Source organism: Chelonoidis abingdonii, chromosome 9 (genome assembly GCF_003597395.2).
Source record: "Chelonoidis abingdonii isolate Lonesome George chromosome 9, CheloAbing_2.0, whole genome shotgun sequence".
Taxonomy (NCBI): domain Eukaryota; kingdom Metazoa; phylum Chordata; order Testudines; family Testudinidae; genus Chelonoidis; species Chelonoidis abingdonii.
In genome coordinates this window covers 77,065,507-77,091,847 of record NC_133777.1, presented here as the reverse complement: position 1 = coordinate 77,091,847, position 26,341 = coordinate 77,065,507, and the positions used below count along the sequence as shown (strand labels likewise).

Sequence of the window (26,341 nt, the reverse complement as noted above, 5' to 3'; positions counted from 1 at the left end):
GGGTGTATGAGATATTTGCTTTTCTGCTGGGCCTCTTCTGAAAGATGGCAACTTTCCTCCCAGATTGAAGGATTTGTATTTTGTTAGGTTGCAGATAGAGAAGTTCTTGCCTTCCAAACAGTGCAGCTCCAGTCTGTTGTGGATTGAGAGCCATGTGTTTTTGTTTATTTCTGGTCTCCCTTCCTTCTCAACAGCATGTTCTGCAGCCCCTGCGAAGGGCCTTGCCCAAAAATCTGTGATGAAGAGAAAATAAAGACCATTGATTCTGTCACATCAGCACAGATGTTGCAGGGATGCACCGTCCTCAAGGGGAATCTGCTTATTAACATCCGCCGTGGGAGTAAGTAATGTTCCTCCTTCTGAGCCTTCAGTGAGGGTCCTTTAACTTTCTGTTTTCTCTTTGAGTGTATCAATAGAAAAAAACAAAAACAAAACCTGTAAGCATGGTCCTCAAGAGAATTGTTTGCTTTTTAATGGCACTCTGGCTGTGTTAAGAGTTTCTGCTGGAATCATCAACATGGTGGCATTCTCTGGCATGTTTGTAGACCAGGTATTTAGCCAGTGGCAAAGCTTTCCTCCCTGCGTGTGAGATAATGAAAACCTCTGTTTAAATTCTAACACTGCTCTGCCCAAGACTCGTTATTACTGTGTTGGTCATATCTAGTTCATGTCCTAACATAAATGAACTCTGAATACGATTTGTCAGAGTAGTGATTCATCAGCTGGGGAAATTCCAACGGACGCTGATCTTTAAAAACCATTGTAAATTTAGTGGTTTGAAATATACCTCCCTATGCATGCAAAGAAGTGTGTGGGGTGGAGTGCCTTGAATTTTTGTGCCTGTGCTAGATGGATTGAATTGCCTGTGAATACCAGGTTTGCTCCTAATAACCAAGGGGGTTGGAAGCAGTTGTGTGTGAATTTTTTTAATTATGCGTTTCACATGTTTAAGTAGAATCTTAACTTCTGCCGGGAGATGGTCTGAAGAACTTTTTATTTAAGTTAACCCATTCAACTCACCCACCCTCTGCAGTAATTGATTTTATTCCTGGGAACTATAGAGTAATGTAAATTGTCTAGTTTAATGCTTACATATTCTCTCAAAGAATTGAAGAGAATTCCTAATCTACACCCTTCCAACTTCTTTCAGGTGATAACTGGCCATATGATATCCAGACTGTACTACTGTGCACACAGAACTTAATTTAGTTGTAGTGTTCTGCACCAGAAGCAAACATCCAGCTTCCAAGGTCGTTGCCCATTTTGGAGAGTGCCCCTGACATAACTGCAGTGTAACTATTATACAAGCTATAGAAAATCTAACCCTAAACCAGCTTCATTCCATGAAGATGTTATGGCTTTACATTCATTGTTTCAGCATTCTAGAAGCAATGGCTGCTTAAATGATATAGTTATATCTACATTATTTTTTAAATGGCCAGTAAAAGTCCTGTGCTTTGGAGATTAGTATCCGTGCTGTTCGTTGAGAATAATAGCGTAACCCTGTGGGGCTACTCTTAACCTCCAGTCTGATGCCATGCTCTTCAGTGGATCATTTCAGCCTGATCTTATGAATGAGCTTTATCTCTGTCACCAAGAGTAACAGCAGTTGCAGTTTCACAGATGCCTAAATTTACAACTGCACGTGAGTCTTTTCAGTCTTGCCAAAAGGTTGGCTGTTGAAAGCTCAGAATTTGGTACTGGCACTAGTGTGGAATATTCATGCAAAGGAAAGCATATCAGTAAGAAAGTTATAAATGGAGTTCTGATAGTGCCTTGCTTTGTGCTCCACCTGTCTGCTTGCATAGGTAAATGATGATACATGCTGGTCTGCAGCGAGATGAATCTGTATTTTGTTTGCAAAATCAGTGACTGTAATAAATATTTATTCTGATATGCTAACCATGCATTGAACAAAATGCTGCGTTAAACTTGTTGTATGAACCACAATTTCCTTTTCTTTAATGTAGACAATATTGCTTCTGAGCTGGAGAATTTTATGGGTCTGATAGAAACAGTAACTGGGTATGTGAAGATCCGCCATTCCCATGCATTAGTCTCCCTCTCTTTCTTGAAGAATCTGCGATATATTTTGGGAGAGGAACAGCTGGACGGGTAAGTGTTCAAATACAACAACCTAGTATTTGTAGAGGCAGCTTTGCTTTAACAGAAAGCCATGGAAAATAAGTCTTACCATGAATACTTTGTTACCATCTATATAGTCTGCACCTCCACTAATATGCAGTATTTGTCTCCTGCTGAACAACCATTGTACAATCATTCATTTGATCCTCTAGCATGCAAATAGTTGGATGAAGATTTTAAAGATGTATTATGGTAGCCCTGCTAGCTGCTTTCTCTTGTAGAGAGATTTTTTTTAGGGAGATGTACTTTTGTAAACATCATTTTCTGTTATATTAGACGTTCTGTTTTTTGATGCTCTAGTGCATTCAGAAATGAACATTTCTAGAAGCCATTGCTCTTTTGGCATTGCGGTTTGTTAGTGTTGTATCCTTAACAGAGGTCTATGGGATGTCAACTGGAAGAAGATAACAGGTCACTAACTGCAAGATAAGGGAGTGCGGCTGAAACTAGTGTGTGTACCAGGAAACTGCACATAAGTGAGCCAGCCTCAAAATACTAACGTGAAACTAATTCTCCTTATCTAGAGCCAGAGAAACACAATATGAGCCGCTAAAGTAATCATGAGCCACTGAAATGTTTGCTGATAAACATTGTGGATTTGTCTTAATTCTGTAATATTCTGTGTAACATGCTTTTAATAGCACATCATGTAATTGCTATCTAAATCACCACCTATCATCTTCACCCCTGGAGGTAGGTGCTGAAAGAGCAAAGGTAGGTTTAGCTCCTGCAAAACTTTAGTCTGAGATGCTAAAGTAGGAGGATGATCTTCTGGGGAATTGCTGCACTCCCTTTCTCTCCCCAAATTAACTTCCCAAGTTCAAAAGAACACTCTGGAGAAGAAATGAGCCTTCGTCGCTAATGAGAGATCCAATAAAATAAGAATTTTGGAAAATCATTTAGGAAAAGGTGGTGGGAAGGTCATGGGAAAGGTTGTGTGTCTCTGATTTATCTGCCTTGACAGGATAAAGTTACAGCATAAGGGATTCTTCACAGCCTCCCTCTCTTTCTCAGGCTACTCTTTGGTCAGTCTTAAATTCTTAAAATTCCACCATCTGACAGAGCAAGTTAAAGGGCAGCTCTTCATTCTCCACTTGAAAAGCACACTGTCTTTTTCAATAAGAACATTTGGCTCTTTGGAAAAACATGTTTCTAATTGCAAATCCAAGAGGCTTGTCACTTTGCCTAGAACAAGGCTCTTTCAGCTACTTATGATGTGGCATACTCAAGCAGATACTCCAATTATAAATCTGTTTTTGCTTTCTTTTAGTAAGTAAGTTCAGTAGTAATTATGTTTATGGAATCTCATATGTCAGCAAGCATAACTGATAGGAAACAAACAGCAGTGCTATGATTCAGGTTTTAATAATTCTGTTTGCTTGATTCCACAATGGAAAAACAAATAGGGAAACTTAGAAAAGAGGAAAATAGGGGTGCATGTGGGAAGCAAAATCCATGCTAAGGAATTATTGTAACTGCATGCTGCTTGGGTCAGGAAGGGTCTTCCTCTGTGTTTGGGAAGTACTTACACATTTGGGGCACTGTCACAATCTGAAAGATAATTTTTCAGAAACGTTCAGCCTAAGGCAGACACCTTGCATGGAAAATTTCAGCCCAAACAGCTAGTTGGGCATCGTTATAAGCAACTGAAAATAGGGTCTTAAAATGGGAATTGTTAGGCTGCCCTAACTGTAGCAGCTGCTGCCAGCACTGCATGTAATACATACAAAAAATTATATTGAAAGAACATTTAAGGTTGCAAAGTGAAACCCTTTTTTATTTTTGTTCCCTCGCTCTCATGGTTGCCTGTGCAACCTTAATTTGGCCCCCTTGTGCTGAGGTAAGATGCATTATGATACAGTCTTTAATTACATGACCACAGCCTCTTTTTTTCTCCACAGGATCCCTCCCTCATTCTGTGCGTGGTGCTGAGGAAGAAAGGCAGCTGCTGAAATTTTTATCCTTGTCATTCAATTTGTAAACCCTGCCTTTCTTCCTTCATCATCATGCAAAGTTGGCAATTATTCATTTCCTCATATTTTTTTTCTCTAAGGGTGCCTGCCACCCTTGTATCTGAGTGCCTCATAAGCAGTGAATTTACCTCTGCTGCACAATATGAGCATTATTATTCACATATAACCAATGGGGAAATGGAAACAGACTTGCCTGAGACAGCATAGTGAATCTGTAGCAGAGTCGGGATTCGGTCTCTGAATTTAGAAAATGAGGAATGCACAGTTAGTGGCCACCTGTCAAAACTAATGGTGTAAATGAGTTGCTTAGCATCACACAGGAAGCCTCTAACTGAGAGGGTTAGAACCAAGTTCTCCATTATAGCCTTCGTGTGCGTTAACCTCCAGATCATCCTTTTGTCCTCTGCCGCATTCACTGCACACCTTCCAGAGTGGGTCCTGGGCTCCCTGCCTGCCTCATACCCCTGGCCCTCTTTAACTCGTTATCGGGCCCTTGCTCCATGCACCTCCCTGGCCGCCCCAGTCATGCAACTTAACTTGTCTGAATGCCATCCAGCCGGTCCAACTCTGAACCATGCCTAGGAAACATCTGTAGGTGTTCAAGCTTCACACCATCCACTCCCTTGTCCTAATGACCTGCCCCAACACCAGGTAGCTAGACTTGTTGCCACCCAAGGAGGGCAAGGAATGCTAGTAGGGTAGTATATAATCCACTCTGGTCCCTCAGCTTGTTGGGTATATTAGTTGATGGTTCCTTCCTGGAGCCGGGAGCACAGGCATTTACTCGGTGCAGTTCACAAACTCTCCCAACATCTGTCTTTTTTGCAGTGAGAGACACAGCCCAGTACACATCTAGGTAGAGTGCGTCAGGCTACAACCCCTCTTCCAGGACCTCTTACTGAGGTTCTGGCTTCACTTTTCCCTGCACACCTCTCTCATGGCCCCACAAAGTCACAGATGCTCCTTCTGGAGCTGGCCAGGATGCCCATCCATCACTCCAGAAGAAGGAAGTTGGCTTGTGGGGAGGGAACTCTGCAAAAGCAGAGACTTATTTCTATTCTTTGTTCAGTCACCTCCTAGCAGAATTCCTGAGTCCACTGACTTCAGATGCCTTTGAGGAGCAGTGGATGCTGTTGGGGGTTTTCTGCTCAGTGTCCCCATCTGGTCACCTGATTTTACCTTCTGACTTCCACACCTGCCCCTGTTTTTTTTCATTTGTTGTCTCCCACAAATACTTGTGGCCTGGGTTCACTAGCCCCTCCCCCTTGGTGAAGGGGAAGGCTGTTAGTAGTGGGTGGGCTTATATCTGCTGTTTCTTGGCACTACAATAGGTACACACCTTTCAGCTTCTGCCACAAATGAAGAAAAAATTGTCCCATAAACGGCACTGCTCTAATTCATTCCCTTAGCACTGTCGATCCTGTGCACTAATGAGACAGGTCCTGTGGACAGAATTGTATGTGACCATGTCGTCATTAAAGACTGTGTCATACTACTTATGTTCAAGGGACTGAATTAAGGTTACAAAGGCAACTGAAATTCTTTTCCTCACTTGGCTTTCCAACTTAAGTAAGATTCTTTTATCATAGTTTTTTTTGTATGTCATTTCAAAGGTAAAAATAAATTCTGTGGACAGCTGTAACAGCTCCCCCATCGTGCCTCATTAGTAGAATTTGAACCCTGAACCTTCAGCTTGAGCTACAGGACTAACTACATAAATTGACATAGGTTATCTCAGTGGTAGGGAGTGGGCTACCCAGGGCCCTGTGCTGAGTTCAGGGGGAACCTGGTCCCTGGGGTTTTTGTTGGGAGCCCAGCCTGGTCCAATGTCATTTATCTTTCTTCTGTAGGGATGAGGGGGTGAGCAGTGCAATCTCCTTTTGTTGACTCTGGCCTTTTTTTTCCCCTAAAAGCTACAATCAAGGGCGCCAATTGCAATGGTCACTTGTGTGTTGCAGATGCTTGTCAGCTTAGAAATGGACAGTAAGCACTTCATTTTTCTTAGACTGCTGAACAGCCATTAGGTAACTTTCAATCAATGCCAGGTTAGCTGAACTGGCTACAGTCATCTAGAGGTGAAAGTTGCATTTACCACTTAACATTATATTAAACTTCAAAATGAAACTGCCTGGCCCATTACACTGCATCAAAATACATTCATGCCATGGAAGAAGGGGTGTTTCTGCAAGTTACTACTATTTACAGGTCAGTGGTAAAGCTGTGACACAGAAAAAAAATTATGGCTCCTATAGGGGTCATTTCTCCTCTTTGTTTTTGTTTAAAGGACGTTATGAAGAAACTGATGCTTTCTCAGAGACATCTACCAATAAGTGACCCTTCAAAAGAGAGAGAGAGAACTTTGTGTAATGGGGCATGACAGGTTGAATTTACATATGGGCTCAAGTGCCCCTCTGATTCCCCTACTACTTAGGGGAGAGCAAAACACCTCAAAGATGGCCATTGGGTAAAGTGGTGTCATGGCACATTGCATCCAAACCCACACTTTAAATTAAACACAATAAAGCAATATCTCTTGTTTCTTCCCTTATGTATTTCCCATCGGAGACTCAGTTGTTGGTAGAGCTGCTTCTAGCCCATCTACAGTATAAGATTTACAGCCATGCTGCATAATGAAAAGTCTATTGGTGCTTTCATTATAAACCCCATTTTTCTGTTTGAAAGTCCCATCAGGCAGATACTGTAGAAATAAAGGAGAATGTACCAGAATTGTTATAATATTGGTTATTTCCTGATTATGTTGTAGCTTGTTGGGGGAAATATTCTAAAATACTTGGAGAGTTTGATTTAAATGTGAATGGCTTGTAAAGCAGTTTAAAAATGTGTATCTTCAGATGATGCCTTTTATACGCTATTCCATAATTTATTTGTTTGTTCTGCAATATTTCTATTGCAGTGGTACCTAAAACCCCATGTCAGGCAGGGATCTGGGCCCCAGTGTGGCAGGCACTGTCTGGACACAGAGACACACACCCTCCATGCTCGCGCACGCTCTCTTGTGTGTCACATTAAAAGACAGTCCTTGCCTCAAAGTGCTTTACAGTCTCTTTTTAGAAAGCAAACCAAAAATATTCTAAGGATTATTCTACTCTCCTGCTAATGTTTATAAGCAGCTTTTCCTGCTAGGGATAACGTGATTGGCCCGCTCTATGGGGGCAGCTGTGATGCTGATGAGACACAGTGTGAAGCTCCTCCCACCTCTCGTTCCCTTCTCTCCCTCATTGGCTGCGATTAGCGAGCTAAAGAGCTTTTTGCCCATCCCAGCTCTGGTAGTTGCAGTACCTTCTTCTCTGGGCCTCCCCGGGGGACTTCTCTTCTGGCCTCTGCCGGTCAGATTCTGTAGCCTGGTCGTCCCTCTGCAGTCAGCTCCCAGACGGCTGGCTTGACCCTGCCGCTCACACTCACTGCACTGGCCCTTTGTCTGCCAGTCCCTGTTCTTATCCTGTGGAGGTCACTTTCCTTTCCTGGTCATTCTGAATCGCACAGTGCCCTCTCTTAGCAACAGACTGACTTGGGTTCGTGCCTCTCCCAGCATGAACTGTCGCTCTAGCCTTTCCTTTCAGGTCATCCTAAAAAGGAAGGTGGGGAATGCCCAGTAATGATCAGCAGAATTGCTGCTGCATTTTTGTTACAGGAACCATTATAAATTTCAGTGCAGATATATGTAGCACTGTGAATGTCCCATTGTGACTGCAGGAGCTATATAAATATGGAAAATTGTGGTGTGTTTTTAAAAACTTAGCCAGTAGTTGCCCAGATATCAGTGTGTCCTGTGATTTAAGGTTGCACATAAGCTGTGTGATGACACTACCATGTGGGTGCTGCAGAGGATATGAACATCTGTTCACGTTCTTTGTCCTGCCATAAAAATTGGGCCTTGAAGGTCCACAGGCTTCTGCTCATAGGTTTAGACTGCCCTCCTTCAGGCCCCAACCTCCTCTCTTTCGGTTAGTTTCTATCTCAATAGCTGTTTGGCAGAAGTTTGTTTTCCTGTTGAGTCTTTTATTCTTTCCATGCTATCTTCCTTGGCATCCTGACATCCCCCCCCCCACCCCCAGCTGTAAAGGCCAAAGTCTGATATAATTGTTACTTGTATCTCCAGAACCCTGAGTGTGCTTTTTGCTCTCTGCAGCATCTTTTCTGTTTCTGCAATGGTTCACCTATCCTGTGATTGGACTTGTATGCAGTATTCCAAATGTGGTTTCACTGGTGCCTCAGATGGTGCCAGAATAACTTCTGCTAATTTATACTTGCCGTGTATATATATGCCCATAGAACTTGTTTGCCTTAAACTGCTACTTGGACTTGTGCAGATGGTTTTAACATACTATCCACTTTTAGTCCTAACTCTCTCTCTCTCGACCTCTTTGCAGTAGTCTGAAGTATCGACAAGAATGCTTGACTTCATCCAGTCGCTTGATTGTCTTGAAAACTTAGTCATGCCTCTTTAAAATAAGAAATGCCACATTTCACTCTGGTATTTCAAACACAAAGTGATAGGAGGCATTCAGTTAAACCTCTTGGATTAAAACCTGTTGTAATAACCTTGAAGGTGTTTTATTGTACTAGCTGCATCTAATCTGAGTCCTGCTTTAGGTCCTTCTTTAAAAAAAAAAAAAAAAAAAAAAAAAACCTCATCTGCCGTCATTTATTCCCATGGCTATTGATAATGCACGTTTCATCTCATTAAAGATGTTCAGGAAGTTGCAAGAGTAGTTTTTGCTCATTGACTGCAAAGAGATAATAGTGTCCAAACCATCCATAGTCTCTCAGTACACATGGTGAGATCCAAGTGCAGTTTTGCATAATGCTTGTAAAAGATGTTCCCTTGGTGAAATATATTTAGTGTGACTTTAACTCACACACATGCTCCATCCTAACTGTATTAGTCAACAAAACCAGGTATACTCACTGCTCAACCCAAAGCAGTGTCAGATGTATTTGTTTTGTTAGAAACAAAGTACTAGGTATTTGGGGACACTTGGAAGCAGGAGGAGCAGGCTGTTCTTGTTTTTGTATAGCACTGGAAGTGTACTCAGCCCTTGTCACTAAGAAGGAAACACAAAGGAGAGAACTGCAATCCTGTCCGGAAGAGCTTGCAGCCCCAATAAACAAACAATTCCATTCTCTTGGCTGATTCATTGGGTATTCTGAGGTGTCATTGTTTGTAACATGGGAGGAAACAATACTGAAGGAAAACTACAAATGATGGTGTTTGTTTTCTTTCAAACCCGTGATAAGTCTGTTAGTATCCTGCAGAAACTCTTATTGATGTTGCATAATGTGTTGAGAGAAAAAAGAAATTTTGACTCCATTGATAGGGACACGCTAGTGCAAAATGGGGCTTGCACAAATCACAAGGGTGTAGTGTCTTTATATTAGGGGTTTACGTCAGTGTAGTTAACATGGCTGCAGATTTCCCTGATATTACAATAATCATTTAGACATGCCCTTAATTCCCTCTCCAGTCCCTTCCTTTCCCAACCTCAAAATGAAAATGCTTCTGTAGGGTCTTTTCTGCCACGGAAACTTGAAGTGCTCTGGTCTGTACCCATCTTGCCATTTCAGCCCAGTGTGGAATTTACACAAGTAACTTGCATCGGTAGTCATTAAAGTTAAGGTGTACATGTACTCGTGCAGTGAGAGAATAGACCCCCATCGTCTGTTAGAAAGTGACTGCAGCAGGTGGTCAGATTGTAATGTTTCAGAGCTTTAAAGCAGTGAAGATTTGTGCTGTGCTCACATAGTCACATAAGTGTGACTATTCACTATCAGACAGTAGTGTGCGAGAGACAGAATACTTGGTAGAGCATACATGATACCTTGTATTGGACCAACAGACAAATTACAACACACTGTCTTTTGGGCAAAGAAAACTCCTCTTTCAACTCATGTAACACAATTTAGTAGCACGAGAAAGGATGCATCATTCTGTACTTTTCCATCTTATCTTGATGACCTAAAGTACGGCACACGTTTTCTGCTATACAATATGCAAGGCTGTCAGATCTCATTAGTGGAAAATATAGAGATCTCTTTCAAAGGAATGTGTATTAAATGTTGTGTGTTAAGGAGTGGGACAGGAATAAAATACTGTACAATTGTGTTTTATGTAGCATCTTCCATACAAACTGCATTGTCAAATCCACACTGGAGTAAGGGAAGGCTACGACCAGTGGCAGTCTTGGAGTCCCATGTTGCAGCTATTCCCCCTCTTTCATGTGGAAAAATTCAAGGGAAACTCTCTTCCTAGGGGGAAGAAGCATTTGCTCTCCTTTTTGGAGGCAGAGAGACTGAGCAGGTGTAATCAGTTCATGTCAATAGGAGGATATTTCATTTAAAAAAGAATTGCCCCTGTGTTCAGCTAGTTTGGACAGGAACTACCCATGAGCTGATGGTAAAACTAACTTTGCCTTTTAAAATCTCTTTGTAGGAATTATTCTTTCTATGTGCTGGACAACCAGAATCTGCAACAACTATGGGACTGGAACCACCACAACCTGACGATCAAAGAGGGGAAAATGTACTTTGCGTTTAATCCCAAACTGTGTGTGTCTGAGATTTACCGCATGGAGGATGTGTCGGGAACCAAGGGACGGCAGAGTAAAGGAGATATAAATCCAAGAAACAATGGAGAGAGAGCATCTTGTAAGTCAAAGATCAGAAGGGGAATTAAATAGGAGTGAGGCCTAATACAAACTTTAAAAATAGACAACCACCCCACAATCCTACTGAGGAATACAGAATGTAGAAGCTAGTGATTAAAAGACACATTATCCATTGTAATTCAGCCGTTACCAAACTGCGGTCTATGGTCTACTGGTGGTCTGCAGAGCTGGCTGATCACATCTGGATGACTATTTCCAGCTGCTAAATTACATTGATGAAGCAAATGCTTTGTTTTCCTAATACGATTTTGACAGTGATTGCTGTAGCTACAGGAACACAATTTAAAGTGTTCACATTACAAAAGAGTTTGAGGATGTCCAATTCCATCACTTTGCCACACCACAATATTTCACAAAGTAATCTTTTTTTCCTTATTTATTGAATAATCTGGTTTTTAAAATATTCAGTGATGGAGTTTCCACCACTTCCTTTGCAAGGCAGATCCATGACATCATAAATATTAGGGGGGAGAGGGGATTATCTCTTTAGTTTCCTGATATTGAGGAGACTGCAGAATTTTGGTGCAAAACAGACTGCTTTATTTTCATACTTCTGGCTGGCATCTGCTGGTGCGGATTGCTGCTTGTCAGTTGCTAGAAATATTCTTTAGAATAAATCTGCTGTGATTTGTTTCCGTGTCACACAGAGAATAACTTGAGAGAAATATTTCCAGTTAGTTCTACAATATTGCAGAGTTACAATGCCTTTGTGTTTTTGGGCTGTGCAGAAGCATATTACAAACGGCGTGATCCAAAACCCATTCAAGTCAGTGGAAGTCTCCCATTTGCTTTCAGTGGTCTTTGGATCAGGCCTTTTGAGTTACAAACAAATTTAAAATCCCATCTGTCCTTTAAGGATTGCAAAGAAAAGAGGGCTTACAGGCCTGGCTTTGCCCCATGGCCCATAGAGCTGATGACATGTTTTGTCTGTTAGGTTGTTTGTGGTGTTCTTGGAAATGAGTAAATTAAAGCATATCATGTTTATAAGTGTTTACAAAACTAGGACACATACACTGCTGAATGTCTCTTTAGGCATGATGCATAAATGCAGATGGTGCAGATCCTTGTTGTGCAAAGGAAGGAGTGTGCTTACATTCAATAGACTGAGTGCTCACAGTTCTGGAGGAGTTACAGCCAGTCCCTACTACCATGAGGCCAGTGCCAGCCACTGCCTGTTCCTCAAAACTGTTACAAAAAGCTTTCTGACTCTCAAAAGGGAAAAAAGGAGAGAATTAACAAAAGCTAAATTGCCTTTGAGAAGATAGCAGCACCATTAGTGCCAGCTTACATGAGGGTGAAAATGTCTTTATTTTTCAGAGTTCTACTAAAATGTTAAAACTCACTCACAATTGACACTTAGCGCACACGTTCTCGGCCCAAGAATTAAGTTTTTAAAACGGTTTTGTTTCAGGACTGGATGCCTGTTCATCTCTAAGTTGCTGGCTCAGATCCAGCCCAGCTCAGTGTAGCATAGCAACTGGAAGCTGCTGCTATCAAATGGCTGTGCTGTATATGAAATGAGTTTAATCGTTCTCAATCCAGCACCTAATCAATAGGAATGCAAAAACTACTATTGCAGTTGTTGAGGCTGCATGGGCCATAGAAGCTGATCTTTCCTTTTACCCCAGAGTGCGCTCACTTAAACTCAGTGCTTAAATTTATAAGCAGAATAGAAGACGGAAGCTTGTAGCACTAACTGTATTGGTCATTTAGATAAACAGGACTTCCATGCACAGAGAGAATCCTGAGCGCCTTTTCCCAGCATTCTAACAGCACACTTTAAAATGTTTTATTTTTAAGAAATAAATTTACGTGTTTCCACATATCCTAACGTTACTGAACCCTCACTAAGTGCTTTGGAATAAATAGAACATATGTAGCAACTAGTCAGTTCCTATAGTACAGTGCTGCTGAGTGCTGTCGAGACTCCTAAATAATACTTAAGCACACAGTTTTAAGAAACAGAACAAAACCCAAAAACAAAGTTGTGAATCGAACTAATTTTGCCATGTTTACTGACTGTCATTTGTTTATGCTGTAGGCGAAAGCCACATTCTGAATTTTGTCTCCAACACCACCCTGAAGAACCGGATTAAGCTCACCTGGGAGCGGTATCGTCCTCCGGATTACAGAGATCTTATTAGCTTCACTGTTTACTACAAAGAGGCGTGAGTATACATGTTCTGAAACTATTGATGTCATTCAGGAAATAACAGGCACAGTGGGTAGGATTCCTCTCTTGACCGTGGTGTTTATTGGCTGAATAAAGAATAAAGTGAGTCAGCAAAGTCCCTTGGGCAATTCTTATTCTGTGCAGTGTAATCACTTCGTTCTCGAGTGCTCCTTTCTTACAAGGTTCTGTTTTGATATTATGCACTATCCCAAAGTACCTGCTAACGTAGAGGTGTTTAGGACCTGTTTTCAGGACACTTTCTCATTTAAAAAACCCCAAGTGATATAAAATGCTCGCCTATTATCTAGGTGCTTTTCTGTGTTTATTGGAATCTCCAAACAATATATGTGCTTTTATGCCAATTAGCTCTTTCTCCTCCAAGCCATGACATTGGCTAGGCAGCAGCATGGATCAGACGGACGCACAGACACACACACACACACACACCCTTTGTATTGGAGATGGACCTGAACCAGAGCTGAAATCCAAATGTCTCCGTCCCCCTGTGCTCCAATGTTTTGGGAAATGTTTTGATGCAAACAGTCAATTCTCTTTCTCCTTCATACTCAAGTATTTTTCTGTCCCGTATTCCCATGTTATCTGTCATTAAGCAGCTTTTCTAAAGAGGACCTATTGCCAGTGTCCACGCTAACTAGCAATTCTTGGTACATCAACCACCCAGGAAGGATCTAACCAGGGCCGGCTCTAGCAATTTTGCCGCCCAAAGCACGGCGGCACGCCGCGGGGGGCGCTCTGCCGCCCACCGATCCCGCGGCTCTGGTGGAGCTGCCGCAGGTGTGTCTGCGGGAGGTCCACCGGAGCCGCGGGACCAGCGGACCGTCCGCAGAAACGCCTGCGGCAGGTCTACCAAATCCGCAAGACCAGCGGACCCTCCGCAGGCACGCCTGCGGCAGGTCCACCGGAGCCGCCTGCCACCCTCCCAGCAACCGGCAGAGTGCCCCCCCCGCGGCGTGCCGCCCCAAGCACGCGCTTGGCATGCTGTGGTCTGGAGCCGGCCCTGGATCTAACCCTACCTTTTTGTAGTCCTTTCCCTACTCCATTCTATCTCTAATCTCAGAGCAGCATTCCCCTCTAGAAACACTTGTAACCAAAACATAATAAATCAGTCAGCTGCATTGAGATTCTGCTTTGAGAAGAGAGAGATGTCAGAGAGACAGAGCCCGGTGAGCAGGCTGATTGCTTCAACATCCTGGAGCTGAGTTGTGAGCAAACGAAGCAGGAATTTTATTAATACCACAATATGAGTCTGTAACATGGTATGCCTTCAGTATTGACATGGCTATGCTAAATAGTCATTAAATAAAAGTAATACTTTGTATATAGTTGTACCAATAATACAATTTAAAGTTAATCAAATGTACAAATTACAGATCCAAACTTGGTGGTTTGCCTATGTCAAGAACTAAAGCAGCCAATAGGCTACTGAGCTACTAGTCAAAATGTAGCGAAATCTGGGTTGTTGCGGCTAACGTTCAACCACTGTCCATAGTTATTCTGAGTCGCATCTGTTTAATTTGAGCCCAGATAACCTGTGAATATAAAGTCAGAAACATTTCACACTCTGCTTTTGAAAGTAAGATAGGGCAGCGGAGTCGATGTCCTTAGAACAAGTCGTGTTTATGTTTTAATTGACACAGTAATCTACAGCTATGTAACCTTTTGTACCTACATGTGAATGTGATCGGTTCTTACGGTTTATCACCGCTACCACAAGACAATAACAAACCGGCAATTTTTTGTTTTATGGTTCGTTGTATTTATATAAGAAGAACTAAGGGCTTTTTATTGTTCCATTATATGGGGAAGGGATTATTTGTTTGGCATAGTCTACCCATTGTATAATGCTAGGTACCCTTATGGAGCTCTATAAATAATAAATTAATACCCCAGCAGGTTTCTTCTCTCCAACACTTATTGGCCTATCTCTGATGGTCTATTTCTGTTTCTCTCTGCTGACAACAGTTACACGTTATCTCTCCTTTGGCAGGGAGTGGTTGAATTGAAGATGTTTGTTCAGACTGATAAATTATCCAATAGCTTTCCTTTTGTGGGAAGGGAAAGTAAGCCATGAGTACCTATTTCCCTTAGATTCCTGACATCTCAGTAACTACAAAGGCTAAATCCTGTAGCTAAATCTGAACTCCCTAGTTTTATAGCAGTTGGAAATAAGACAAATCTAGGCTCTGAGATTCTCTTTTATTCTTCTATAAAAAGCGAATAATTTTTATTAGTTTCATTGGACAAAGGCTGATGTGAGATTCCCCCATAAAAGTTTGAGTGTTTTTAAGAGGAAGTAAAAGTACAGTCAGTGCCATTTTCTTTTAATATTTCAGACCATTCAAGAATGTGACAGAGTATGATGGGCAAGATGCTTGTGGTTCTAATAGCTGGAACATGGTGGATGTTGATCTGCCCCCAAACAAAGAGAACAACCCTGGGATTTTACTGCAGGGACTGAAACCTTGGACTCAATATGCCATTTATGTCAAGGCTGTTACTCTCACAATGATGGAGAATCATCACATCCATGGAGCAAAGAGTGAAATAGTCTATATACGCACCAATGCTTCAGGTAAGGCCTGTGATGCATGACACTTTCACCCACTCAGATGGGTCTTTAAAGCTGCATGTGTAATTTATTAGCCCTGGACTGTGGAAAAACAAAGTGCATTGGAAAACATGAACAACTTTAAATGCTTGATACTCAGGAAATCCATTAGAGGGGCCCAGTGCGGTTTAAATATATTGCAGTCTCAGTTAAGGTCACTTGTAATATTCCTCCCAGAAAACATTGCAATGAGGGCAGACAAGGGTCTGTTTGTCAGCCATATGGACAGGAACACAGGGTATCTGTTTTTCACAGTTATGTACTTGCCTTTAAGTCATAATGCTGACCACTACAACACAACATGAGGTGAACATGTTTGATTGAGCTCCACCTTTTGACCACAAATAGCTTCCAAAATGAGTGGGACATATAAATAGTCTGGGATCAAAGATGATTTATTGAAAAAACTAAATAGCTAAATAGCTAACTAATTTCTGAAACAAAAGATGGGAAAAGCTCAGGTACCCAAATACTTCAGGGAGGTGCATAGGATAAAAGCTGGCTGTTACTTTTAAGTGTCGGCTGCCTTTCAAATAGACCATAGTTTTGAGATCTACAAACACGTTGCTTTTAAATGTTTCATTTTTGGAAGGCACTGAACATCAGGTCATCTTGTCTACCTGTTAGTCTCAGCTGTGTTCAAATTGTTATGTTTCAAATGCGTGTAACCCTATGTGCATTGTTATTGGATTTGAAGTCTCTTTTTTGCCCTATATCTTCTAAAGCAATTGGAATTTTGCTCTTATTTTAAAGCTCTTGGTTTTCTAGTGCATGGCTTGGAGCAAGCATTGGAGACCTTAAGCTGTAGATATCCCCCAGATGATGATGCTGCATTGGTGAAAAGGGCTCTTGCACTATCGATAAGGAGCCTCTTAAACCATTTCTCCATTGAAATGTGTGAGGGCAAGAGAGAGAGAGATTTGAGATTGACATGTTTTTCAACCTTAAATTCAACAAGTCTCTGGCAACGCTGAGTGAGACAACTCAACTTTTTGTTTGCTCAAATTCAGGAGAAAACCCACCCTATATATTTTGAGGGTTTTTTTTCAATGTATTCTACACAAATGCTATCTGAGAACAGCCACCATTATTCATATAACATAGTAGCAAACATACAAGATGTGTCTATTTTCAGGGTGTGAATCAAACGAGGAGAGAATTACATCAAATAATTCAAAATTTTGCTAAGTGTGATTTGCCTGTCCAAGACCATATAAACTCTCTAAAATATTTAGAGGTGGCAAGTCCAGTTAGAACCTCACTCTCATCAGACCTCTCAAGAAATGTCTGTGTATGTTTTTGGATATTATTTCATACGGAAATTCATCACACAGGGTTTGCGGGGTTTGCTGCAGGGTTTGCTGCTGTGGTTTGTTTACTCCACGCCCCTACATTTCTCTCTCTCAACATAATGCCATTCATAATTTCCCAAATTGGCATTCTAAATTTTCTTTGCATAAACAATTGCTTTTATTTAGAAAGCAGCAACTAAAAAATACGGGACAGTGCTAGTCATAAATTGAAACTTTCTGGATTACATGGAGTAAGGAAATCAGAATGTCATTAAATAGTCTACCAGGGCATGGTTCCATACTTCAGGCCAAGTTCTGTGGTCATTATTCAAGCAGTATTCCCGTTGGAAATTAGTGGAAGCTTTGTTGGTTTAAAGATTGCAAAACTTGGCCCTTAGACATGAAGGAAAGTTGTTGAGTACATCAGATCACTGCTGTAGGGAGGTGGCTTTTAAAACATTCACATCTGTTAGCCAAGAGGAGTCAGCAGCGTTCTTCATTCCCTTGAGGTGGGACGAACTGTTTTTCAGAGTGATGTACAAAACAGTTAATTGAGGCATTTTTTCTCAGCTTTTTATATTTCAATGAGTTGTGTGTAAAAATGCCTATTTTTTTTTTCTGTTCCTTTTCCCCTCCTAGTACCATCTATCCCACTGGATGTTATTTCAGCATCTAATACTTCCTCTCAGTTAATAGTGAAATGGAATCCACCCTCTCTCCCCAATGGCAATCTGTCCTACTATATTGTACGGTGGCAGCAGCAGCCTCAGGACAGTTATCTTTACCGACATGACTACTGCTCCAAAGGTAAGGGAGCTGAAAGCAGTTGTTTGAAAATGCCTGAAATTCATACCTGTCAGTCCTCATTATTCACATGACCGGCAAATGCAGCTGCAGCTCCCTATTCTCTGATGTTTCTGTGAATAACAGCTAGTATGGGGGAAGGGTGAACATGGATTGTTAATACACCCACTGGCGGTAAGGGAAAAAACCTCAACATCTGGTCTTTTCTTTTAAAGATAAAGTTCCAATTCGGAGATATGCTGATGAGACCATTGATACAGAAGAAGCCACCGAACCCACCAAGCCAGAGGGGAGTGAGGGAGAAAAAGGACCTTGCTGTGCTTGCCCCAAGACAGAGGCAGAGAAGCAAGCTGAGAAGGAGGAGGCAGAGTACCGGAAAGTCTTTGAGGACTTCCTCCATAACTCCATCTTTGTGCCCAGGTAATAGAAGCTGAATCTTTGCTGTCTTTATAGGTGGGGACTAGCGGTAATATCATTTCCTGGGGCCCTTGGTATATACACATGAAAGCATTTTTTTTTAATCGGACCATAAGCACATAAACACTGCCTCATGTAAGGAGAGAGGTGATCTACAGTCTTTCTGTTTCATAGCTTCTTTTCTTCACTGATTTTTTAGCTCTCTCTCCCTATTTTAACTAATCATAATAGTCCTTACCTACATTGTTCAAGGACCTTCTTTGTGGTTGCTTCTTTGTGGAATCAAAGGTCATGTAACAGTTCTTCACCTGTAAGGGTTTCAAGGATGATCAACCTGCGGCAGAGAACTGGCTTCAAACATGTTGTGTTTTTTTTCTCTAAATGGCCTTTTAAATGCATAGGTAACACATCTTCAAGATGTATCTGGTTTGGAAATTAAAGGAGTATTGGGCCTTGCCGAATTTGAAATGGTTGTCCTTTCTAATTTATGTCTCTGCACTAATTAAGGAGTGTGTCTTGGTTTCCTGGGCTTTGACTGTAACCAAGAATTAAATGTACACACTCTTTCATGATAAAGGGTGCTGCTTATATGTTAAGTAGAAACATATCCATTAAGCTCCGTTTTATATGGCATCATGGAGCAGGTATTATTGAATTCATCAGTGGTTGGGATGCTTGAGTTTCTAAATTACCTCTTTTGTAAGCTGTTTTTACTTAAGATAATTGGATCACAAGGCCAGCATACTGTGTGTAGTGGTAACACTACTATGTAAGCAATCAGCTTTCAGCTTTGATCATTCATGTAGGCCCATTGCCTCTCTTGGCTGGAGAGGAATAGGTGGAGTTGGCATTAAATGGGGCTTGGGAAAGGGTTCAGGTGTGGTCTTCATGAAAAAACAAGACTGAGTGATAAGTTTGAGAACAAAAAACTTCTCCTTAACTTGTAAAGATCTTATTTAAGACACTCTTAGACTGTGTAAGGCAGTGAGGAGCCAAATTACCGATCAGCATTACTCAAAAGAGCCACAGTAGTGTGAATTCATTGTTTAATTTGGCTCTCTCACAGCAAAATGACTGACCAACTAGTCTGCAGTTGGTTAATAACATAGTAAAAGCCTCCTGATTGGTTAATAACTTAGATTGGTTAATAATTAAATCACACAATGTTTTAATATCATGTGCTGCAGAGAGACACAGTAAGGAGCCTCAGTCTGAGTATCACTGATGTAAGGACTTCAGGGAAGGGACCATGTTTACCTGGGGGTTATACAGCAGCTATTGCTGTGGGTCACTGACCCTGATTGAGACCTCTGTGCACTACCTCAGTACAAATAATATTGCTTCTTGGTGGAAGTGTCTAGTTGTTGTCCTGAACTGCTGTTGATTTACTCCAGTTTTGTGTGCATTGCTGATAAGTTAGCAGACCAGATCCTGAAATAACCAGTGGTTGTGTTAATCCTGAGCAACACCTTATGATATAAACAAATTCGGACTTTGGCCTACTGCACGACAGGTTTGGAAACCACATGCATGTTATAAATTGCCTAAAGTGACATGATATTAGTTTTGTGGAGGAAAAGTATTTTTCCATTTAACCAAAACTTTCAGGCATTTGAAACATGACATTCATTTTGTCTGATGGTAAATTTTCTTGGACTAATTTAAAAAAAAAAGAGAAAAATAAACCTTGAACAGAGGCAGGAACAAATTACTAGCAATCTTTTACATGCTGTAGATTTACACTGTTTTAAAACTTAAATGGGAGCAATTCATAAAGAATGCCTTGAATGTTTTACAGTTTTCCCCCTACTCAGCTTGCTTTCATAATGGGTATATTTTTCTTTTCAGTGATTTAACAGCAGGATCAGATAAGATATAAGACTTGTAAATAGCTGAGTTAGTTAAGTGACTTTAAGAAGTCTGCATGTCAGGGAAATGTGAGATTATGACCTGGTGAGATTTCTCCATAGGACAAATCTGAGCAACTTCTTACTTGCAGATGTCTATTTTTTTTCTTTTCTTTCCCTGAGGGGGAAGTTAATTCATGTGTCAACACAAGCCTCATTAGAAGTGTATTATGTTTCCAGCTTTCTACCTGGGTCTTGCCTGTCTTTGGGATGTTATGAAAGAAGCACAGCACGTAAATAAAAGGCTCTGACCTGCGGTTTTCAGGCTGCTTAAAAACCAATACATCTGTGTCGTTACATCATCCTGCCCTGGCCTGTTTGTGATTTCTAAAGGGCTGAGTGTACAGCATTGCAGCAGGAAGGGTAGGGCCAAGACAGGATCATTTTTATTGCTTACAGCATTGCAAGAGCCATTACTCTGCAGCTTCCCTTTTGTTTTCTAGTGGTAACCGAGTAACTTTCAGCATCTGAGTAGCTGTAACTTAACAATTAGCACATAGTCAGAGACCTGGGCTGCACTTAAAAATTAAATTAACATAGCTACAATGCTCTGGGCTGTGAAAAAATGTCACACCTTTAGCACCCTAGGAAGGTCAACATAATCCCTGTCTAGATTGACGATGTTGACAGAAGAATTTTTCCATTGACCTAGGTAGGCTTCTTGGAGAAGTGGATTACCTACATCAATGGAAAAATCCCTTCCATCAATTTAGGAAGCGCCTGTGCTATGGCACTACAGTGGCAGAGCTGCAGCATCGTTGTGCTGCTGTAATGACAGTAGTGTAGACACACCCTAAGAAGGTTATTACATTTTGCACTGACATACCCATTTCTTTTAAAGATCTCCTTTTTTTTTTTTAGTGATTTTATTTTCTCATTGTTTGTTATCCCCTCCTCCCTATGTCAGAAAATAGATGGATTTACTTGCCTTTTCCCCCAAGACTTTCCTTTATTTTTGGCTGTCTAGTTTCTTGGGTACTATTTTTTTCCTCATTTGGGTGTTCCAGCAAAGTCGGCAGCTTCTTGACAGAAAGTTATTGATGTCAAATCCCTCAGTATTTTAGTTGTTTGTTTTGTGGTTAATATTTGGGTCTCTGTCTTTCCCTAATGTGACTGTATTTTTTCGCCCACATGTTCTGTGCTTTTTATTCTCTTTTTCAAAGTAAATGTAGGACCGTGCTTTAAATTTTTTAGAGACTGTCAAAGAGCAAATCTTAACACATCCTGTAAATGTGGTGGTAGGTAAGGTCATTCCTTCTGGTTGTTTGGTTGTCAGGATGTGTTCTTGCATCAACACATGACTTTGTAGTTTATTTTTATTTCCAGTCTCACTGCTTTTTATCACAAATGCACATGTTCTCTTAATTCAAGAGCGGGCATACTTGTTCTTTTATGCTGGTCCAAAGGTTTATTCTCTGCAGTAGAATAAAGAGATGAACAATGACTCTACCAAAGCACAGCAAACAGGCCTACTGACTTCTCCAGTGATACTCGTTGTCAAAGAGACAGTGTGTGGACTTTTGTTTGCTATGAAATTCTCCCATTTCATGGTGTAGACTTGTCTCTACCAACACTTCGTTCACAGCAAAGTGGGATGTAAAACTACCCTGCACCAACCTGCCATGCATTACGTCACCACGTGGCACGTGCTGCCACCTCGCACTAAGAGTTACCTGGTGTGCCATGATCTACTCAGCTTTGAAATGGGAGTAGGTCAGAGCACACTAGGGAATCTCTAGAGCACGGCAGCAGTGTCCATGCAGCAATTTAGCACATGGCAGGCTAGTGCGAGGTAGATTTGCCCCTCAGTTTGCCTTTGGTTGTATAGACAAGCCCTGAGTTGAGTTAATCCCATGAGGTGTGTTGCTTAATAAGACAGGTAGTCCTTTCTTTGTCATCATATTTATTAGTTGATACTTGTGCTACGGTTTACCTGCCTTGTGAGAGTCACGTATATGCAACCTGAGAGTCATTAGGGTTTGGGAGAATCTAAGGCCATGTGTACACTAGTACTTGTGTCGGCAAAACGTTTATCGCTCAGGGGTGTGAAAAGAACACTTGCCAAGACCCACAGGTTTTGCTAGCATAAGCGCTCGTTGAGCTGGTTTTATTATGTTGACGCAAGAGCTCTCTCCTGTCAGCATATTGTGGTTACACGAGTGCTCTTCTAGAGACACAGCTTTGCTGCTGTAAGCTTGGCCTTAGTAAACTCCTTAAAAATTTCATCCAGCCTCTGCCAATAGGTTTCAAAACCAAATGTTCCCACAGTTGTTTGGCACGTAGCTCTGATGAACTCTTTGATATGGCTGAATGTTCTCAGACTATTTATTTCATAGTGAGCTATTTCTCTGATCTAATATGTTTCCTAATTGACGGGGCACTTCTTCAGCTCTTAATGCCTCCTCCTCCTTGATTGGGAATGTGTTGAAATCATTGCCTCATTGTAGTAATTTGATATAGCCCCAGCACTGACCTAGTAATAGATGATCATTGTGTAAGTGGTATAATGTGAGGTGTGGTACAATGAAGGAAATATTTCTGGTGTAGATTCTTCCCTGATTTCTCTCTCCGCCACCTCATTCTTTCGGTGTTCTGTTAATTCAAATCTAAATCAAGAACACTTGATGGATTAGGATTGGAGCATTTGGAAACGGTCATCCTGTTTACGTGGTCTGCGTTCCTGTGTAGAACAAAGACCCAAATCTCAAACTGAAGAACATGTGACACCTCTGATGTGAAATGGTGATGTGTGGCAGCTAGATTCATTCCATTGTGTACATCGTGTCTCCATGTTGACAACTATACTGACAAAAAATGGCCTGTCTGCACTGCCAATTCTAAAATGTGAAACAACAGAAACTGCAGGATCGTTGCACTAAATCACTTTTTTAAATTCAATACATAGATTACTACAAATGTTTGTTTTATTTCCATAGTTCCATAGGTGCGCATACACTTTACAGACAAAATTAAAAAGCTCCCATTTCTGAGACACGTACTTACTATTTTCTATATCTTTTAGACGTCCTCTGTTGTGCTAATAGAATGCTCATATTCCTTTGCCCACCACTTCTCTTACAAAATGAAGAAGCTGTTAACAGACTTCTCTCAAAAGCCAAACATGTCTAGTGACTGATTGTTGCTAGTACAACACAGAACAATGCAAGAAAATCAAGCCACTAGTGTACACTGGTTAACTTTAGCTCTCATTCTGTGTTGAGATGCTCCTTGGCTTGCTGATTTGCAAAGCTGCTTAGTGGCCTCATTTCACTGCACACCTGCACTAGATGGTGCTGATATTTCTCAAATCATAAGGTTGGTCAGTTAGAGACCTCATTACAGATAGGTTTGAGAAATGGTGGGGAAATGACGTCTGTAAGGGCACAGCTGTTATCTTCCACAGTTTTTAGTTTATCCCTGGTTCACTTCCTCAACATAGTAAATTAAGCAGCCTTTAATTGCTTTCATCCTAACCAGAAAATTAAGAACTGGACCTTGGAGTTGTACAATTCGTATCCTTTCAGATTTTTGTCGGGGGAGCTTTTAGACCCATACCATCTGATTTTATTCTGAGCCTCTAAAGCAGGCTTCAGCATCACCATCATTAAATATGGATCCGGTTTGCTCATGTAACAACCTTGGGCACATTTTTGCCATTCAAAACACTGACCTCAGTGGGGCCTGCACAGTGGAAGGTTGTGCATATTTATCTTGGGTTAGAACTTGAACCTTAGATAGCTCGGGTCTGTTTCCAAAGCAGTCAGAAATGGAATGTGCAGAACATACAGTAGATTCAGATAAAGAATGAAATCCATCTAGTGGCTTCCTTATTCTTTCATTTGTATATTCTGTCTGTCTATAGGCTGATTAGATACGTATTTTCTGACATAAATTTTCTCTGCCTTCCCTGATGGTCAGTTGAGAAGTTTAATACATTAAAACGACCTGTTTCCACATATTGCCCTTCGTTCTCTGCAGACCGGACCGGAAGCGCAGGGATGTGTTCCGAATTGCAAACACCACCCTTGCCAGTAGGAACAAGAACACAACAGTGCCAGATCACTTTGCCAATGTGTCTGATGTGGAGGAGAGTGAGATGGAATATCCATTCTATGAGAGCAAAGTGGAGGGCCGGGAAAGGACGCTCATCTCCCACCTCCAGCCTTTTACTCTTTACCGTATTGATATTCACAGCTGCAACCATGAAGCAGAGAAACTTGGGTGCAGTGCTTCCAACTTTGTCTTCGCAAGAACCATGCCTGCAGGTACGATCTCCAGAGTTTCAAACTTTACATTTCATTTTCTGGGCGGTAACATGCATCTTAGATACACACAGGGAGAGACAGCTTTGAAAACCAAATATAAAATAATAGGGTTTTTTAAGGGTTTTTTTTTTTTTTGGGTGCAAAAAATAAACATTGTTTTTAATGTGAGAGTTATGTAAAATGTTATCTTACTGGATCAACACCTTCTATTAGTCCATGAACTCCAGGGTCCAGCCTTGGTACTGCTCACTGCTGCAGAGGAAGGCAAATAATCCCCATTGTCTGCCCAGATAACTCTGCAAATCTATCGACAGGTGCAGGGAGGAGTGGAAATGATTTCCTGAGCCCCTAGGACACCCTGAGGCAGGAGGATTGAGTATAGCTTTCCTGATATCCTGTAGTCCATGGGTATTTGTTCACAGTTTCTAATCAGTTCACTTTGGCCTGGTCACAGATGTTTAAGTTTTACTTGTGTGAGTGTTTTGCCATGAAAACAAAATGTTTCCTCTGCCACAGAATGCTAGTGCACTCCTCCAATCTGGGACTGGAAACAATATTGTGTCATTTTTCATGACCAATCGCACACAACTAGCCTATCTCAAATAAGGAATACTGGGTACTCTCGCAACTGTTTGCAATCACTGTAGTAAGGCTTGAACTTATACAGATTGCTCATCTACTGAGAAGGAAAGACGTTATTTCAGTATAAACCCATATGCAGTCATAACTCCAGATGTCTGGTTTCTTTTTGATCCAAAATGGTAGTGGTTTTGCTTTCTGGAAGGAAATGCTATCATAATCCAGAGCCAACCATTGTCTGTCCAATGCAGAAGTATTGATTATTTCAAGTAAGTAGGAGAACCATGAGCTCAGGGGAAAGGAAAAAAACATTCCTAAATTCTTAACCTGTGAATTCTCAGAATTGAGGACCTTTGTGATCATGTGGGCTTTTGAACCTAGTGCATATATTGCTTGACTGGACCAGTATTCATAGTCCCCAGGCAGCCTGCTGAATAATTTCCAAAACCAAAAGCGCTGGGGATAAGGGAAAGAGCACTGATGTCTCTCTATTATAAGCTGTGACTGCACACACTGCAGATACTGCCCCTACAGTGACAATCCAGACGCTGTGACAATGGAACCCGTTTTGACCTCCGTGCAGACCCCAACTTGTGTCTGTTTATCTGACAAGCCTCTGTCTGTGCAACCTGTGACATGAACACTATACTGCAAGTACCTCTGCAGAGATGCAACACCTAATGCTGCTACTTTGGCTGCTTCTACAGCCATTAGATCAGAATGACTTTCATTCACTACCATGGAGAGTACTGTGGAGGTCTGAAGAAAGAACCAGTCACTAATATACTAAGTTCTTCATCCCGTACTTTGTATTAGATCACTTACTTACTGTGTCCTGATGTTTTTAGGCCTATGCACTGCATCATCTGTAACAGTATTGTTCAAGTCTAATCTCTCCAACAAGCCTTCAAGTGCTTACTCTTTGCTCTCCAAGGATTTGAACAATATTTATTGTGCTGTTCTGGCGCCTCTGGAGTAGTTAGGAATTTTGTTTTTTGATCTCTTCACCTAGCTTCGCCCAGCAGTTGTCTCAGATTCAGACAGGCTACAATGCTGTTTGCGTTACATCAACTCTTGCAATTATTTTGTAGAAGGAGCAGATAACATTCCAGGAACAGTAACGTGGGAAGGCAAAGAAGATAATGCCATCTATCTGAAATGGTCAGAACCTGTAAACCCTAATGGATTGATACTGATGTATGAAATCAAATATGGGCAGCACGGAGAGGTGAGGATTGATCAAAGACATGTTTGTTTGAGGGAGGAGGGGTTCTGTTGGAACCAATCTCACCTGTAGTTTGTCCTTTGTATGGTCAACTCTGACCAGCAGTAGAGGATCAGACTGAGTCAATACTTGGATGGAAGTCCCATTGAAATACCCTGGTGTGAATACAGTAGCCTTTATTTTTTTTTTGGTTTTGTTTTTTGAATCGGTATTTATTGAACGGCTTAACACAGTATAAGGGTCTCA

General features: G+C 41.3%; 1 protein-coding gene across 2 annotated transcripts in view; it reads left to right on the top strand.

The window, feature by feature from the left end:
- The window catches only part of IGF1R (insulin like growth factor 1 receptor), a 273,472-nt gene that overhangs the window by 218,214 nt on the left and 28,917 nt on the right, over positions 1-26,341 (top strand). For both annotated transcript variants that reach the window (XM_032783031.2, XM_075069704.1), the window contains 9 exons: positions 195-340; positions 1,971-2,115; positions 10,570-10,784; positions 12,846-12,972; positions 15,332-15,570; positions 17,538-17,705; positions 17,918-18,122; positions 24,005-24,291; positions 25,962-26,098. In XM_032783031.2, coding sequence (XP_032638922.1) covers positions 195-340; positions 1,971-2,115; positions 10,570-10,784; positions 12,846-12,972; positions 15,332-15,570; positions 17,538-17,705; positions 17,918-18,122; positions 24,005-24,291; positions 25,962-26,098 — 1,669 coding nt within the window. The remainder of the gene's footprint in view (positions 1-194; positions 341-1,970; positions 2,116-10,569; positions 10,785-12,845; positions 12,973-15,331; positions 15,571-17,537; positions 17,706-17,917; positions 18,123-24,004; positions 24,292-25,961; positions 26,099-26,341) is intronic.